At 43.7% G+C, this 15,609-nt stretch overlaps 1 protein-coding gene across 1 annotated transcript; it reads left to right on the top strand.

Moving 5' to 3' along the window:
• Positions 1-7,533: 7,533 nt before the first annotated feature.
• Positions 7,534-9,675, top strand: DIRAS3 (DIRAS family GTPase 3). The gene is made up of 2 exons (XM_046645737.1): positions 7,534-7,604; positions 8,302-9,675. Exon 2 carries the CDS (start codon positions 8,367-8,369, stop codon positions 9,051-9,053), a length of 687 nt encoding a protein of 228 aa, XP_046501693.1. The 5' UTR covers positions 7,534-7,604; positions 8,302-8,366; the 3' UTR covers positions 9,054-9,675.
• Positions 9,676-15,609: the final 5,934 nt, after the last annotated feature.

Genomic DNA, 15,609 nt, shown 5'->3' with positions numbered 1-15,609 from the left:
AGACACTTTTTTGGGGATGTAGTGGAAGCAATGCTTACAGGGGAAATTTATAGCATAGAATTTCTATATTAGAAAAGAAGAAGCAATTTAAGACTAGAGAAAGAAGATCAATTTAAGACTAAAATAAGCAGAAGAAAGGAAAGAATAAAAATCAGCACAAATCAATGAAATCAACTGGAAAACATAGAGAAAAATCAATGAAACAAAAACTGGCTCTTTGTGAAATAAATGAAATAGAGACTAAAAAGACAATAGGATGGGTCAATGGAACTCAGCACTGATTCTTTGAAAAGATAAATAAAATTGACAAACCCTCAGCTAGACTCACTAAGAAAAAGAAGAGAGACAGTTCAAATAAATAAAATCAGAAGTGAAAGAGGAGAAACTACAACAGATAGCACAGAAATACAAAGAATTCTAAGACAATACTATGAAAAGCCAAATGCCAAAAAATTGGATAACCTAGAAGAAATGGATAAATTCTTAGAATCATATAACCTCCCAAAACTGAATCGAGAAGTAGAGAATCTGAATAGACCAATCACAAGTAAAGAGATTGAAACAGTAATCAAAAACCTTAAAAAAAAAAAAAAAAGTCCAGGATCACATGAATTCTCTGGTGAATTCTACCAAAGATTCAAAGAAGATTTAGTACCTGTCCCTCTCAAACTTCTTCTCAAAAAATTGAAGAGAACAGGATGCTTCCTAACTCATTTCATGAGGCCAACATAACCCTGATACCAAAGCAAGACAAGGACAACACAAATAAGGAAAACTACAGGACAATAACACTGAGGAACATAGACACAAAAATCCTAATGAAATATTGGCAAATGAAATACAATAATACATTAAAAGGATCATACACACCAGGATCAAGTGGAATTTATTCCAGGGACACTGCGATGGTTCAACATCTGCACATTAATCAATGTGATACACCACATTTACAAAAACAAGAATAAAAATCACATAATTATCTCAACAGATGGAGAGAAAGCATTCAACAAGATTCAACATCCATTTACGATAAAAACTCTCAATAAAATGGGCCTAGAAGGAAAGTACCTCAAAATAAATAAGTCCATATATGACAAACTCACAGTCAACATCATACTCAACAGTGAAAAACTGTAAGCTATTCCTCTAAGAACAGGAAGGAGACAAAAATGCCTACTCTTGCCACTCATATTTAACTTAGTATTGGAGTCCTAGCCAGAGGGCTGATTAAGGCAAGAAAAAGAAATAAAAGGGATCCAAACTGGAGAGGAAGAAGTAAAACCATCACTATTTGCAGATGACATGATTCTATATAGAGAAAATCCTAAAGAATCCACCAAAAACTATTAGAAATAATTAACAGATATGGCAAAGTTGCAGGGAACAAAATCAACATACAAAAATCAGTTGCATTTCTATACACTAGCAACAAACTGGCAGAAAAAGAAATCAAGAATACAATAGCATTTCCAATCACAACAGAAATAATAGAATACCTAGGAATAAATTTAACCAAGGAGGTGAAAGACCTATACATTGAAAACGATAAGACATTATCAAAAGAAATTGAGGAAAACATAAAGAAATGGAAAAATGTCTTGTGCTCATGAATTGGAAGAATAAACAAAGTTAAAATATCAGTACTACTTTAAACAGTCTACAGATTCAATGCAATCCCAATCAGAATCCCAACGACATTTTTCACGGAACTAGAACAAAGAATCCTAAAATTATATGGAACAAGAAAAGATGCCAAATAGCCATAGCAATCATGAGAAAAAAGAACAAAGCTGGAGGTATCACACTCCTTGATTTCAAATACTATAAAGCTATAGTAATTAAAACAGCATGGTACTGCATGGTACAAAAACAGACCCACAGATCAATGGAACAGAATTGAGAGCCCAGAAATGAACCCACACATCTATGGCCAGCTAATTTTCGAGAAAGGAGCCAAAAACATACAATGGAGAAAGGAAAGTTTCTTCAGTAAATGGTTTTGGGAAAAGTGGACAGCTACATGCAAAAGATTGAAAGCAGACCATTATCTTACACCATACACAAAGATTAACTCAAAATGGATTAAAGACTTGATAGTAAGACCCGAAACCATAAAACTCCTAGAAGAAAATATAGGCAGTACACTCTTTCACATTGGTCTTAGCAGTATCGTTTTGAGTATCATGTCTCCTTAGGCAAGGAAAATAAAAGAAAAAATAAACAAATGGGATTATATCAAAGTAAAAATCTTCTGCAAAGCAAAGGAAACCAGGAACAAAACGAAAAGACAACCCACCAACTGGGAGAATGTATTTGCAAATCATATATCCAAGAAGGGGTTAATCTCCAAAATGGATAAAGAACTCATACAAAGCAACAACAAAAAACCAAACAACCAGATCAAAAAATGGGCAGAGGATATCAACAGACATTTTTCCAAAGAAGATTTACAGATGGCCAACAGGCACATGAAAAGATACCCAACATCACTAATTATTAGGGAAATGCAAATCAAAACTACAATGAGATGTCACCTCATACCCGTCAGAATGGCTATTATTAAAAAGACAAGAAATAATAAGTATGAGAGAGCATGTGGAGAAAAGGGAACCCTCAAACACCACTGGTAGGAGTGCAAACTGGTGCAGCCACTATGGAAAATACTACGGAGATTTCTCAAAAACTTAAAAATAGAAACACCATATGGTCCAGCTATTCCACTTCTGGATATTTATCCAAAGAACATGAAAACACCAATTGGAAAAGATATATGCACCCCTATGTTTATTGCAGCAATGTCCACACAATATAGCTAAGACGTACAAGCAACCTAAGTGCCCATCAATGGATGAATGGATAAAGAAGTTGCGGGATATGTATACAATGGAATCCTACCCAACCATAAAAAGACAAAATCATGCTATTTGCAACATGGATGACCTTGATGGAATTATACTAAGCAAAATAAGTCAGACAGAGAAAGACAGTTAGTGTATGACTTCACTCACATGTGGAAGGTAAATAAACAAACAAACACATTGATAGGGAGAACGGATTGGTGGTTACCAGAGGGGATGCGTGTGGGGGAGGGCAAAAGGGGTGAAGGGGCACATATGCATGGTAGAGAATGGAAACTAGACTTTTGGTGATGAACATGATATAGTCCACAAAGAAGCTGAAATATAATGATGTACATTTGAAATATACATAATGTTATGAAGCAATGTGACCTCAATAAAATAAATAAAAAATTTTTTAAAAAGAACTGGGCATTTGTTGATAATTAATTGAAACTAGGTGATGGGTCCACGGGAGTTCATTTGAATATTTTCTCTACTGTTTTAAACATTTGGAAATTTCCGTATAAAAAGTTAACAACAATAACAACAAAACTCAAAAAACTGGCTCTTTGAAAAGATTAATAAAATTGATAAACTTCTGGCCTGGCTAACGAAGAAAAAAAGAGAGAAGACATAAATTACAATATCAGAAATGAAATAGGGGTCATCACTACTGATATAATGAACATTGAAAGGTTAGTAAAGAAATACAGTGAACAAGCCTATGTCCACAAATTTGATATTTCATAGGTAAATTCCTTGAAAGACACTAATTACAAAATCTCACACAGGGATAAATAGATAATCTGATTGACAAAGGATTTGACAGAGGAGAAAAGACAATTCATTGGAGAAAAGATGGCTTCTTGTTTTTTTTCAACAAATGTGCTGGAACCATTGGACTTCTGTATTCAAAAAAATGAACATAGACACAGAGCTTACACCCTTCACAAAAATTAACTCAAAATGGATCATAGACGTAAATGTAAAATGCAGAACTATAAAACTCCTAGAAGATGACATGGGAGAAAATCTAGGTGACCTTCGGTGATGAGTTTTTAGATACAACACCAAAGGAATGTTGATAGTATATACCCTGGATATGATGTAAAGAAAATGGCACTTTATCTCTGGGGTCTTCCTCCCACAACCCATAACACCAGTCTAATCATGGTTAAAAAAATCAGACAAATTCCAGTATAGGAGCATATACACTATTCATCACAATAACCCTATGCTGTGGGACCTCTGATTATTAAACTGGAAGAGATTTGAGTATATTTGCAGGCCAAGAGAAAGAATCTAATGGAGAGTGAGAGATCAAAGATGGGTTAGAGATAGGATGACTGATAAAGCAAGGTTCTGAAGGAGTAGTTTCAAACTTTCTTCTGCATCGGAATTATCTGAAGGAGCTTGTTAACATGCAGACCCCCAGGTCTCACCCAGAGATTCTGATTCTGTAGATGTGGGTTGGGTAATTTTTTTAATTGAACAAATTTGACATGTAACATTGTGTAAATTGGGTTGGGTATGTTTAACAAGCATCCCAGGTGATTCCAATACAGGTGGCCCTAGGACCACAGGTTGAAAAGCACACCAGGGCTCAGAGGAAGGCACCAACCTTGAGTGGAGAAAGGAGACAATGCTGCAGCATATGTATGAGGCGCTGGTGGAGTTTTAGCCGGTGGCCTCCTTTCTTTATCAGGTAGGAGACTATATGTCTGTGAACAATGGGCTATTGGTAGCAGCAGGGTGCTAGGAGGAAGCAGTCAGCTTGTAACAGAAGTGGTAGGAAAGGGAGGAGATGCTAGCCTGGGATGAGAGAAGGAATTCTGGAGCAACCCTTTTCTTGGGAATCAAATTGTAAAGAAGGTGCTATCTCCTTGTGGGAGAACACTACCTTGTGGGTATACACTTCCATTAGTTTTGTACAGATCTTAAAGGTCAGGGCTGGGGTGAAGGAGCCTAGCAAGAAACTGAAAGAAAACAGACTCCCAGGATGATAATTGTGAGAGTTCTGACCATCACCACCTGTCTCTACTAAAGAGGCAGCATGGTGTAAAACACGCAGGTCCTGGAGCTAGCCAGACTTCCTAGCCTCTACCACTTAGTTAATCTCTTTGTGCCTAGTCTGCTCATTTGTAAAATGGAGATAGTAATAGTCTACACGTCACAGACTCGTAGTAAGTCCTAAATGAGTTAACATGTGTAAAATTATTAGAGCAACGCCTGGCCCTGGCAGACACTCAAATGAATATTAGCTCATTCGTGTGCCACAAGCAATACCCTGCTTGACTTTGACACAAATAAGTCAATCTTCAAACACAGATAATTTTGTGCTCATTTTACAGATGAAGAAACTCAATGTAAAGAGAAAACGAGTTGGGTTTGTCTAAGTCCATACAACTAGTACTCACATACTAGTTGTATTAACTAACAGGAACTGGAGACCATGTCTTCCAACTCCAGCTGTGTTTTCTGAGTCTACTCTGTGCCAGGTACTGAGAGGGGTGCTTTTTAACACGCCAGCTCTTGCCATGTATTTGCCTCTTATCAGTTGAGGATACTGAGGACACAGTTAAGACCAAACTATAAAGAGTGGTGGAACCAGGGCAGGAGAGAAGTTGGGCTGGCTCCGGAGCTGGCACTCCGCAGTGACTCCCGCCCTCTGGATGGGATGTACATGACCCCACACAACCCTGGCTGCCTGGGAGTGCTACAGGCTGGCACTTACTGGGACCTGTGAGGGAATCAGAGATGAATGACTCTCACTTCTGTCTGAGAAAAGCTCACAGCTTTGTGGAGAATATCAATTAAACACATACAAAACTTCAAGAAAAGGTGCTTGGGAGTACAGAGGGAGGGAGCCCTTCTAGCTGGAGGTGCTGTTTGGAGGTGAGTCTTGGAGGACAGTAGGCTTTGGGGCGTATGGATGGGGAGATGGGTTGGGGAGGAGCAAGTGGAGAAGCAGATGTCGGGAACTCCCAAGTACATCCAATTAACTAGCGACTGTGTGCAGAAGATTTGTGGAAAGTGAGAAGGGAAAGGGCATTTGGAGTCTGTTTGCAGGGAACTGGGAACAGGAAGCTAAAGACTTTGAACTTTGATTCTCTAGGTAACAGGGAGCCACGAGAGTCATGTTGTTTCTGACTTTTTTGCAATGCTTCTTGAAATTAATGTTTTTACTTCGAGATCATTGAAGATTCAAGTGAAATTGTAAGAAATACTACAGAGAGATCCCAAGTAACTTTTACTCAGTTTCCCTCGATAGTAATATCTTGCCAAGCTGTAGTCAGATTCACAAGCAGGGTCATAACACTGATACAACCCCCTGCTCTTATTAGATTTCCGCAGCTTTACTTGTACTCATTTGCATGTGTATTTAATTCTATGGAATTTCAGCATATGTGTAAACAGTAAATTGACAACCACAGTCAAGATACAGAACAGCTTCATCACCATGAAACCTCTCATGCTGCCCTTTACAACCACACCCACCTTCCTTCATGCCCCTTCCTCATCCCCAACCCCTCCGACTAATACCATTTCTATAATTTTATTTCAAGAATGTTACATAAATGGAATCATATGGCATATGATCTTTTGTGATTGGCTTTTTGCACTCACCGTAATTTTCCTGAGATTTATCTACGTGGTTGCGTGTATCGACAGTTCTTTTTCTTTGAGTGGTGTTCCATGATGTAGATGTGCCCTAGTTTAACCAGGCACCGCTAAAGGACAGCTGGTTGTTTTCAGCGTTTGGCTACTATGAATTAAGCTGCTGTAAATATTTGTGTACAAAATTCACACATAAAGTCATGTGCGTTTTGTGTGAATGTAAGTTCTCATTTCTCTGGGATAAATACTTAGGAGTGTGATTGCTGGGTTGTATGTTTCGTTTTATAACACACTGCCAAACTGCCTTCCAGAGTGGCTGTACCATTTTGTACACCCACCAGCAGTGTGTGGGTGAGCCAGTTGCCCTACGTCCTCATCAGCTTTTAGTGTTATCACCATTTTTTATTGTAGCTATTTTGATACAGGTGTGCCACTATCTCATTGTGCTTTTAATTTGTATTTTCCTGTGGACATAGAACCTAAGCCCCAGGAAATCCCACCTGGAGGCAGGTTCTGAAGTTTCTTATAACGGAAGGATTAGTTGGACTTTTCCCTGAATGGACAAAAATTGGGTTTTGTGCAAGACAAATGTTTCCCGAGCAAAGTGGATGAGATACCATGCAGGGCCCGGCGCCAGTGGTGGCGAGGATCCTAACTGGTCCTTGTGCAACGAAGTGAAGGCGCTGAGCTGAGCCTTGGGAAGGGCTAAGCCACCGGCGGCAAAGGGCATAGAAGTGGCGAGGGCTGAAGTAGCTGCGAGACGGCCTGCACAGAACTAAAGCGCAAATCCTGTAGGCATCCCCTCCTGAACGGACCAGTGCCTGTGATCGCAGGCCCTCCCCGCACCCCGGGCTGTGGGTTCAGCCCCTCTGGTGTGCAGGACGCTGGACTGACAGTGGGCGGCGCATCTGGGCTCGCCAGCCCCGCGCAGCCGGGTCCCCAACTCTGCGTACTGCGCAAGCGGAGTGTCCTAGCCCACGCCCCCGCTCTGGCACTGCAGTCCGAGCGAGCCCAGCAGCTGGAGCATTTCTCCCCGAGCCTCTGAGCGCGCTGGTTGTGCCCGGCTGCGCTCCGGCGGCTGCTCCGACTGCACGATCGGAGGAGCGGATTGGCCACCAGCACACCGGCTGCCCGCCTTGGAGGGAGGTAAGACTGTGTTCCGCCTTTTTCGGGCACTGGAATGCGAGGTGTGGAGGGCGAACCAGCATGCGCTGCTGCGGGTGGGAACCGGCAGGGGTGATGTCCCAGACATCCCGGGACAGTCGCTGCAGGTAATGGGAGGTCTCTATTGGCGCCATGAGCCCAGCACCCTGGCCCTGCTGCTCCCTGGGCGCCCTTGCTGTCCCGGTGATCGCACCTGGATCGCGGTCTCCGCGGCGTCCAACCCTCGCCCGCGGTAACGGATCGTGTCGGAGATGGCGATAATTTTTAATACCGAAGGAGAGAAAGTAACAAGGGCTTATTGGGGGGAGAGGTTTTGGAACATCGCTCAGATGTGTATGTTCTAAGGATTGGCAAACTGTCCATTATTACAGCCTCTCATTTTGTAGCTAGGGAGTGGAGTCTTATGGGGTGAAAGAAAATGGGTGTGACGCCCTCGGGAAGGGCACGGTCAAGGTGTCGTTGGAAGAGGTGCTGAGCGGACTCCCCTCCTCCCCGCGCGCGCAGCCTGCCGTGGGTGCCTGGGCTGGGCAGTGAGCCTGGCTCTGCCTCAGACCGGGGATGCAGTTGGGGAGCGAGTTAGCACCCTCCCCAGCGTCCCCGGGGAGCAACTGGCAGGGCAGACCTCGGAGAACGTTCCAGGTTAGAGCTCCCATCTCACTCTCCCCTTCTTCCTCCCCAGGCTTCCCTCACTGCTGGCTCAGTGCCGGAGACGTTGTGCGCGCGTCTCCCCGCCAATTCCCGACCATGGGCAACTCCTGCTTCGTCTTTAAGGAGCGGCTGATGCGGCGGCTGCGGCCTCTGCCCACCCTGCTTGTCATCCGCGCCTTCGTGCCGCAGCTGAGGGGCAAAGGTGACCGCGTGGTGGTCCTCGGCCCCGCCGGCGTGGGCAAGAGCGCGCTGGTGCAGAGGTGGGTGCGCGGCAACTTTCGGGATATCTATCTGCCAACCATCGAAGATACCTACCGCCAGGTGTTGGGCTGCAACCACAGCATGGGCGTCCTGCACATCACTGACACCACTGGTGGCCACCGCTATCCCGGCCTGCAGCGCCTCGCCATTGCCAGGGGCGACGCCTTCATCCTGGTCTACTCGGTCACCAAGAAGCAAACCCTGGAGGAGCTGAAGCCGTTCTACGAGCTGATCCGCGAGATCAAAGGCAGCAGCTTCCACAAGTACCCTATCGTGCTGGTGGGCAACAAATGCGACGAGAGCCGCCGCGAGGTGACCGCGAAGGATGGCGCTGCCCGCGCGTTGGAGTGGAATTGCGCCTTCATGGAGACCTCCGCCAAGACGGGCGTCAACGTGCAGGAGCTGTTTCTCATGCTGCTGAGCCACGAGAAGAAGCCCGCCGCCTGCTTCCAGCTTCCCCACAGGAGATCCCACCTGCCCAAGAGCGCTGAGAAGCTGCTTGGGAAGTGCAACGTCATGTGAGCCCCGAGGCCGTAGCCCGACCGTCTGCTACAGCGCACACAGCGCATGCGCCAACCCCAGTGTAACCTTTCACCTGCCTGTGACTGACTCTTGTGCCGTGCCGTGGTTTGAGTTGTAACAATTAGATGTCAATAAATGTCCCTTGTACGTTAACTTTTCTTTTTCCCAGGCAGCAGAATTCAGATTGTTAAAGCATTGCCGTTGGAGGAGGAGGAAAAGAAGGAGCCGGATGAATTTAAGAATAATACTCGGACCGACTTGAGAGATTAATGTTTGAAAAAGATGGACTGAAAAGATGAACTGAAAGATGCCCCACCCCTTCTCGTAATCCTGTTATCATGTATTGTTTAAACATTTCAAGTCCTCTAAATGTCTAATCCTATCTTTCCAGTGCGTATTTACTGTTAAGAAACGTGTTTTTGCAACGAAAGCTTTGAGAGATGACTGTGAGACGGATATTCTAAATGAGATAAATAAATGAATATTCTATAGCTGAGCGCTGAGGGTGAGGGCAGAGAAAATTGTGACGGTGGAACTTGCTTAATAAAGATGTGCCGCTTGTTTCCTAAGCCGTTTAAAAATGTTTGGGTATTCCATGTAGCCGTCTTTAAAAAGTGTAACAGTTCTGTGACTTTAATAAAGCTTTTCCTGCATGAAATCAGCTGTAATAATTTCTTTTTCACTGGACAATTGAAAAAATTGCCCATTACATTACAATTTCAATCACGTCAGGTTAAGGTTTCTAATGAGAATTCACACACAGAAGCGCCTGGCTTCGTGGAATTAGCCTGGGAGCGGGGAGGTAAGGGGTCCCTGCAATGCAGAACCTTTCCTGGACTGACGTCCACGAGAACTCCAGGCGTCTTGGAAGAGGATGCTCGCCCTGTTGCTGTCTTGGAGACAGCTGGGGAAAAGCAAACTCAGCCTCTGGCTGCCTCGAAAGCCTCCCCTCATGAAGACTGGCTGTAGGGAGTGGGGAGGGCAACGGAAAGAAGGGGAGAAACGGGTGGGATTGGAAACTTGAGAAGTTCCTTCTTAAGGGAGTTTTAAAAAAGATTGATTTTATATTTGAACATAATTTTTTGAGTGAGGGAATACATCTCTATACATGTCCTTTTGAGTATTTAATTGGGGAGGAGGGGGCAGGCTTTTAATCTGGTGATTTTTTTCATAAAATATTTATAATTGAACAAATATTTGTTAAACAATTCATATGGGATTTTAAAATGATTTCTTATAGCTTGATTCCCAGGGAAGAAGCAGACTGCTGAGAAGGAATCATAAACATCTATTTCATAGAAGTACAGTCAGAGTTCTGAGCTTAGAAAATCTATTCCTTTTAAATAGTCAGTTATTTAAGGTTTTCCCTATTCACTTTCAAAGAATTATTCTCAACCACTGGAAACTACCTAAGCGTTCTCCCATATTGCTTTTTATTTATTCTTTTTTTAAAAAAATAGTTCTTTGCTAAAGTCCCGAATGAAGTAATTCTATTTCTAAAAGAGAATACTCCATTTGGCTATTTTCCAGGAGAATTCTCCTTGGAAAATGTATTGCATTCACTGTGGTTCCTTGTAGCTGAGCAAAGGAGTTACTAAGTGGCCAATACTACCCTTTAGAAAGGGGAGGACATTTTCTTAATGTTGCAAGTAATGCTTAGTAAAAAATACTTTCAGAATATAGCAAATATTTATATAGTCTGTCTACATGCCAAAGTTTCTATATCACAGTAGAGCAAACATTTATAGACTCTTTCTACAGGCCAGCATTCTACATTATGTTATTTAATCCTCACAACTACCCAGTGAAGTGGATACTGTTGTGCCCATTTTGCTGATGGGAACACTGATAAAGGTCAGAAAATCAATAAGTGGCAGAGCCAATATTTGAAGCTAGGTGTCCTGTTCCAGAGTCGGTGCTCTTAACCACCATGGTGTGCTTCCTTCTCAAGATGACTAGTCAAAAGCTGAACGAGATGACTTCTCTGTTCTCTATTTGTATTTTTTTCCCACATTTTACAGATGTGGAAAAGGAAGCTCCTTCAGAGCCCCCTTGGAATCCAGATGGGAGGCCAGGAAGCAAATCAACAATGACAACTTGCGTGAGGTTGTGCAGAAACAGGAGAGAAGCACTTTACACCAGGAACTGGAAAACTCTTCCCCGAAGAGATCGCATGGCTGGAATGCCTTCGGCCTAGCAGGAGTGGGTTTAGGTGGAGTGGGTGTGAGTGAGGGAAAGAGAGGAAGACCGTGCAGGCAGACACAGCAGTGTGAACAAAGGTCTGCACACAGAGTGTGGGCTCAGAGGTCACAGCAGGTTTCCAGAAACGGATGGAGGAAATGGTGGAAGATGAGCCTGAAAAATGAGAGTTTAGAATTCATTCTTCAGAGGTACTGGGGGATTAGTAAAGACAGTAAGCAGACTTGATTATATTTGCATTTTTAAAAAATCACTCTAGAGCCTCTGTGGAAGAGGCACTGGAAAGAGGCAGGTAAACAAATTTACAAACTATTAGAATAGTCCAGGAATGAGATTTTGAGTAAACGCTCTAGGCTTTGCCAGAGGGAATGGAGATGCATGGATGGACTTGAGATCTACCTGTAGGGAGAATGGCTAGAGTTGGTGACGTGTGGGAGTTTGGAGGAGAGGAAGAAACTAACATGAATGCCACATCTCTGAGTGGGATCCCTGGGTAGGTTATAAGGTCATTAACCAAGTTCAGAAATCCAGGAAGAAAAGCCAATTTGGGAGAACATCTATTTTCACATGGACGTGAGGACCATGAGTTACATTTTGGATAACAGTTGCTGGGACAGCCAGGTGGAGGTTTCCAATAGGAGCTAGTCTGGGATTAAGGGCTGGAGACAATGATCTGTAGTTTTCAGCATACACAGTCGTCCTTTGGTGTCAGCGGGGGATTGGGTCCAGGACACCCGGCAGATGACAAGATTTGTGGATGCTCAAATCCCTTAGTCAGCCCTCCTGGTATCTGTGGGTTCCACATTCTGGGATACGGAGGAGGGCCAAGCGTAGCCAGTGGTGAGGCTGTGGAGGGAGACAATCAGAGCAGTGTAAAAGGATTCAGGACAGAATTCTGAGGAACACAGCAGTTGGAAAGCTACTTGCCCAGAGGAAATTGTGAAGGGCACTTAGAAGTGACCAAGAGATAGGAGGAAACTCATAAAGTGCAGTAGTAAACGCTGAGGGAGAAATGAGCTTCAAGGAAAAGCATGTACTCTAGCAGAGCAAAACTTGTTTAAAAACAGAATAAGATAAGGATTTGAAAGTGTTGCTCAGATTTAGCAGTTAGGAAATGTGTGGTTCCAGCCAAGATAGAGTAGCCCATTCCTCCCAGGTCCTCCTTCTTACAACTAAAGTAACCCTGGACATGACACAAGAAAGGAGCAGAGGACATCCTTCAAGGTGGAAAGTAGCGGGCTGCCTGGAGCCTGGAGGTGTGAGGATGACATGATGGCGATTTCCCTGAGCCTCCTCATTGTCCCCCATCCATCTTGGACAGGACAGTGCTGAAGACTCCAGGTTAGAACTGCCCACAGGCACAGACCAAAAAAAGTACCTTCCCTCCAGCCAAGGGACCAGAAGAGGGTGGTTTCATAACAGAAAACCTTTCGGGCAATACACACCCTACTCCAGACAAACAGCCACAGCAAAACCCCTGCTCTTCTTCCTCCCCACAAAGGGAGCCGGTCTTCTACCCCACTGTACTCTGCCCCGTGGAAGCAGATGGTGGTGATGTCCCCTCCTGGCGCTGGACCACCGGCAGAGCAGGGAGCTGATCCAGTCCAGAGCAGGCAGCTTCCCCCCAGCCCTTCCCCGCTGGCAGGGTGATGTCGGTGGGCTGAGCAGGGAGCTGACGCTCTCAGGCCCCGTCCAGGGTCAGGACAGCAGGTGCATGGCAGGGAGCTGAGCCCCTCTCTGCACCTGTCAGCAATGAGGCTGAGTGAGGTGGTGCCAAGCAGAGGCCTCGGCGCTCTAGTCCTCCCCCCAACCCCGCCACCTCCACGGGGCTCAGCTCCCTGGACCATAATACTAAAGTTTGAGACAAGATGATCTCTTCGGTCTCTTCCCCGAAAAATCCTAAATGAGAGAGAAACTCTACATCATTACTGCTTGCATGGGAGCAGGGAGGAGATAAGTCATTCCCACCACTCTTTGAGCAGGAACCCCTAGCTCCTGTTTTTGCACTATCCAACATAGTGGCTTCTGCCCACAGGTGACATGTGCACTGAAGTGGGGCCAGCCCACAGTGCAGTGTCTTGCAAGTGTGCAACATACTCGATTTACTGTGAAAAGAACGAATGTAGAATATCTTGTAGTTTTTTATGTTTACTAAAGGTTGAAATGATAATATTTTAGATATAGGGGGTTAAATGAAATATGTTGTTTAAATTAATTTGGCGTTTCTTTTTATTTTTTTAAATGCACTACCAGAAAATTTTAGGTTATGTTTGAGGCTCACCTTTGTGGCTTTCACTATATTCCTATTAGGCACTGCCGATCTATATTAAGAGTGGCTATTGGAACTATTTTCTAATTTAAATTTGATTATATACATGAGCCAGGATCAACAATCAAGTGTTGAAAAACATTAGCTTGTATTTAAAGTAATATGTGTTGTCAGATGTCTGAGTAACTTCACAAAATTCAAGATTATCAGAAATGTGACAAAATCCACTGAGAGGTATGCTTGCATATAAATGAATTTGAATAGTACATCTATAAGCTACATCTGTAAACCTAGGCCCACAGGTCCAGAGCTTGGAAAAATAAACACGTCCGACAGCGAATTCAGGAGTCGGTGAGGATTAAAATAAATGAAAAATGAAAATATGCCCACTGCACTGATATGATGTTTTTCCAAGCCACTGATACTGACAGAACTGCCATCTGTTTGACAGTGAGAAGAAAACAGTGGATGAAGGAAACCTGGTGTGGAGATAAATACAGTTTCATAAACCGAGATTTAATACGTTTAACTGTTTAATGCCAGAATCGTGGGTGTATGTGGGTACGTTCATAGATGCTCCTCTGTTTTGTCCTGCAGGTTAATGGACGAGGCCTGGAAAAGATCTCACAGACTCGGAATAGCATTAGGATCCCCCATGTTCTGCCCCCACTTTCCCTTTCCCGTGAGCACGTCACACCTGGGCCTCTTCCCCCAGCAGCCTGGACAGTTTGCTGTCCCCACAGACTTCCCGTGCGGTTATCCCTTTGCTGTTTCTTCACACAAGGTACTTTTTCTTCCATTTTCTGCCTATTGGAGTTTTGTTCCCCGTTTAAGACCCAGCCCAAATACCAAAAAGCGCTCCCGCTGAAGCCTTCCTTCTTCTCAGGAACCAGGCACAACGTGATCAAGAGGCGGCAACGTGCTGGCCCTGTACCAAGCCCCGCGGTACACAGTCCTTGCTTTCGAGAAGCTCCTAATCTAACCAGGGAGACAGGGAAGAAAATAAAAATTCACAGCTCACTGTGATAGGTGCCGTAAGATGGATCCATTCCCCACCTGCTGTCATGCTGACCTTTCAAAACTGCAATGTGATTAGACTTCTGCTTTTCCTAAAGTCCATCACTTGCCAGATATTCTGACAAATACGCACAAAACTATGTGGATGAAGATGTGTGTTACAGCATTGTCCGGTCTACCTGGGTGTGAAGCTCATCTCTGCCACTTACTGTGTGTCTGTGGGGCAAGTGCTGAAGTTCTCTGGGCATCATTTTCCTCCAGTGTAGGATGGGGATGACAATAACAGCTTCTCCCCAGGAAGCTTGTAGTAAATGAGTTAATTCACATAAAGTCCTTAGAATAGTGCCTGGTACATTGTAGACAATCCATCAATATTAGCCATTTCTATTATTAACAAAAGACTGGAAATTATCTAAAGGTCTATCAATATGGGCTCAGCTACATTAAAATAATGAGGTTTTATGGGCTATTGCACACTATCTCCAAGATTTAGTTTTAAATTCACTCCCATTTGAAGGTTAGAGTGTGTGTGTGTGTGTGTGTGTGTGTATGTGGTTGTATTTGCATAATAGAAAACTCTTCTGGAAGGAGATTCAAGTAATCCCTAATAAACTGTGTCTCTGAGGTGGGGGATGGCAGTTTAGAGGGGAGAGAAGACCCACTTTTCATTTTATAACCTTTACTACAGTTTGAATGATATTACCATGTACATATATTATTTTTCTAATTATTGAAAAAAAAACAGGTAATATCCTTACGAGTCTCAGCAGGAAAGGACAGAGTGGGGACTAGAATCCAAGTTTTCTCCCACCAACCGCAGTGCTTTTTCAATTTTATTCAGTATTCAAGTAACGCCAGTGAGGAAATGTGGTTTAGCTGAAAGAAAAGAACAATACATATGTTGTGCATCTAGTGTACGGCATTTAACAGATGGGGAACAGATAAAGGCCAGGATGCTCGAACAAGAGAGCTCAGGTCACTCGCTGAGACCACTGGAGCTGGAAGTCCCCCCAGATCTGGCTGACATCGCCAAGAGGAACACAGAGTCAAGAGATGTAGGTTTAATCCTGT

This window comes from Equus quagga, chromosome 18 (genome assembly GCF_021613505.1).
Source record: "Equus quagga isolate Etosha38 chromosome 18, UCLA_HA_Equagga_1.0, whole genome shotgun sequence".
In the NCBI taxonomy this organism is placed as follows: Eukaryota; Metazoa; Chordata; class Mammalia; order Perissodactyla; family Equidae; genus Equus; species Equus quagga.
This window is presented reverse-complemented; position numbering and strand designations above follow the sequence as displayed.

What these genes read in the sequence shown, in the direction of transcription:
- DIRAS3 (XM_046645737.1), top strand. Translation starts at nt 8,367, where the DNA reads ATGGGCAACTCCTGCTTCGTCTTTAAGGAGCGGCTGATGCGGCGGCTG.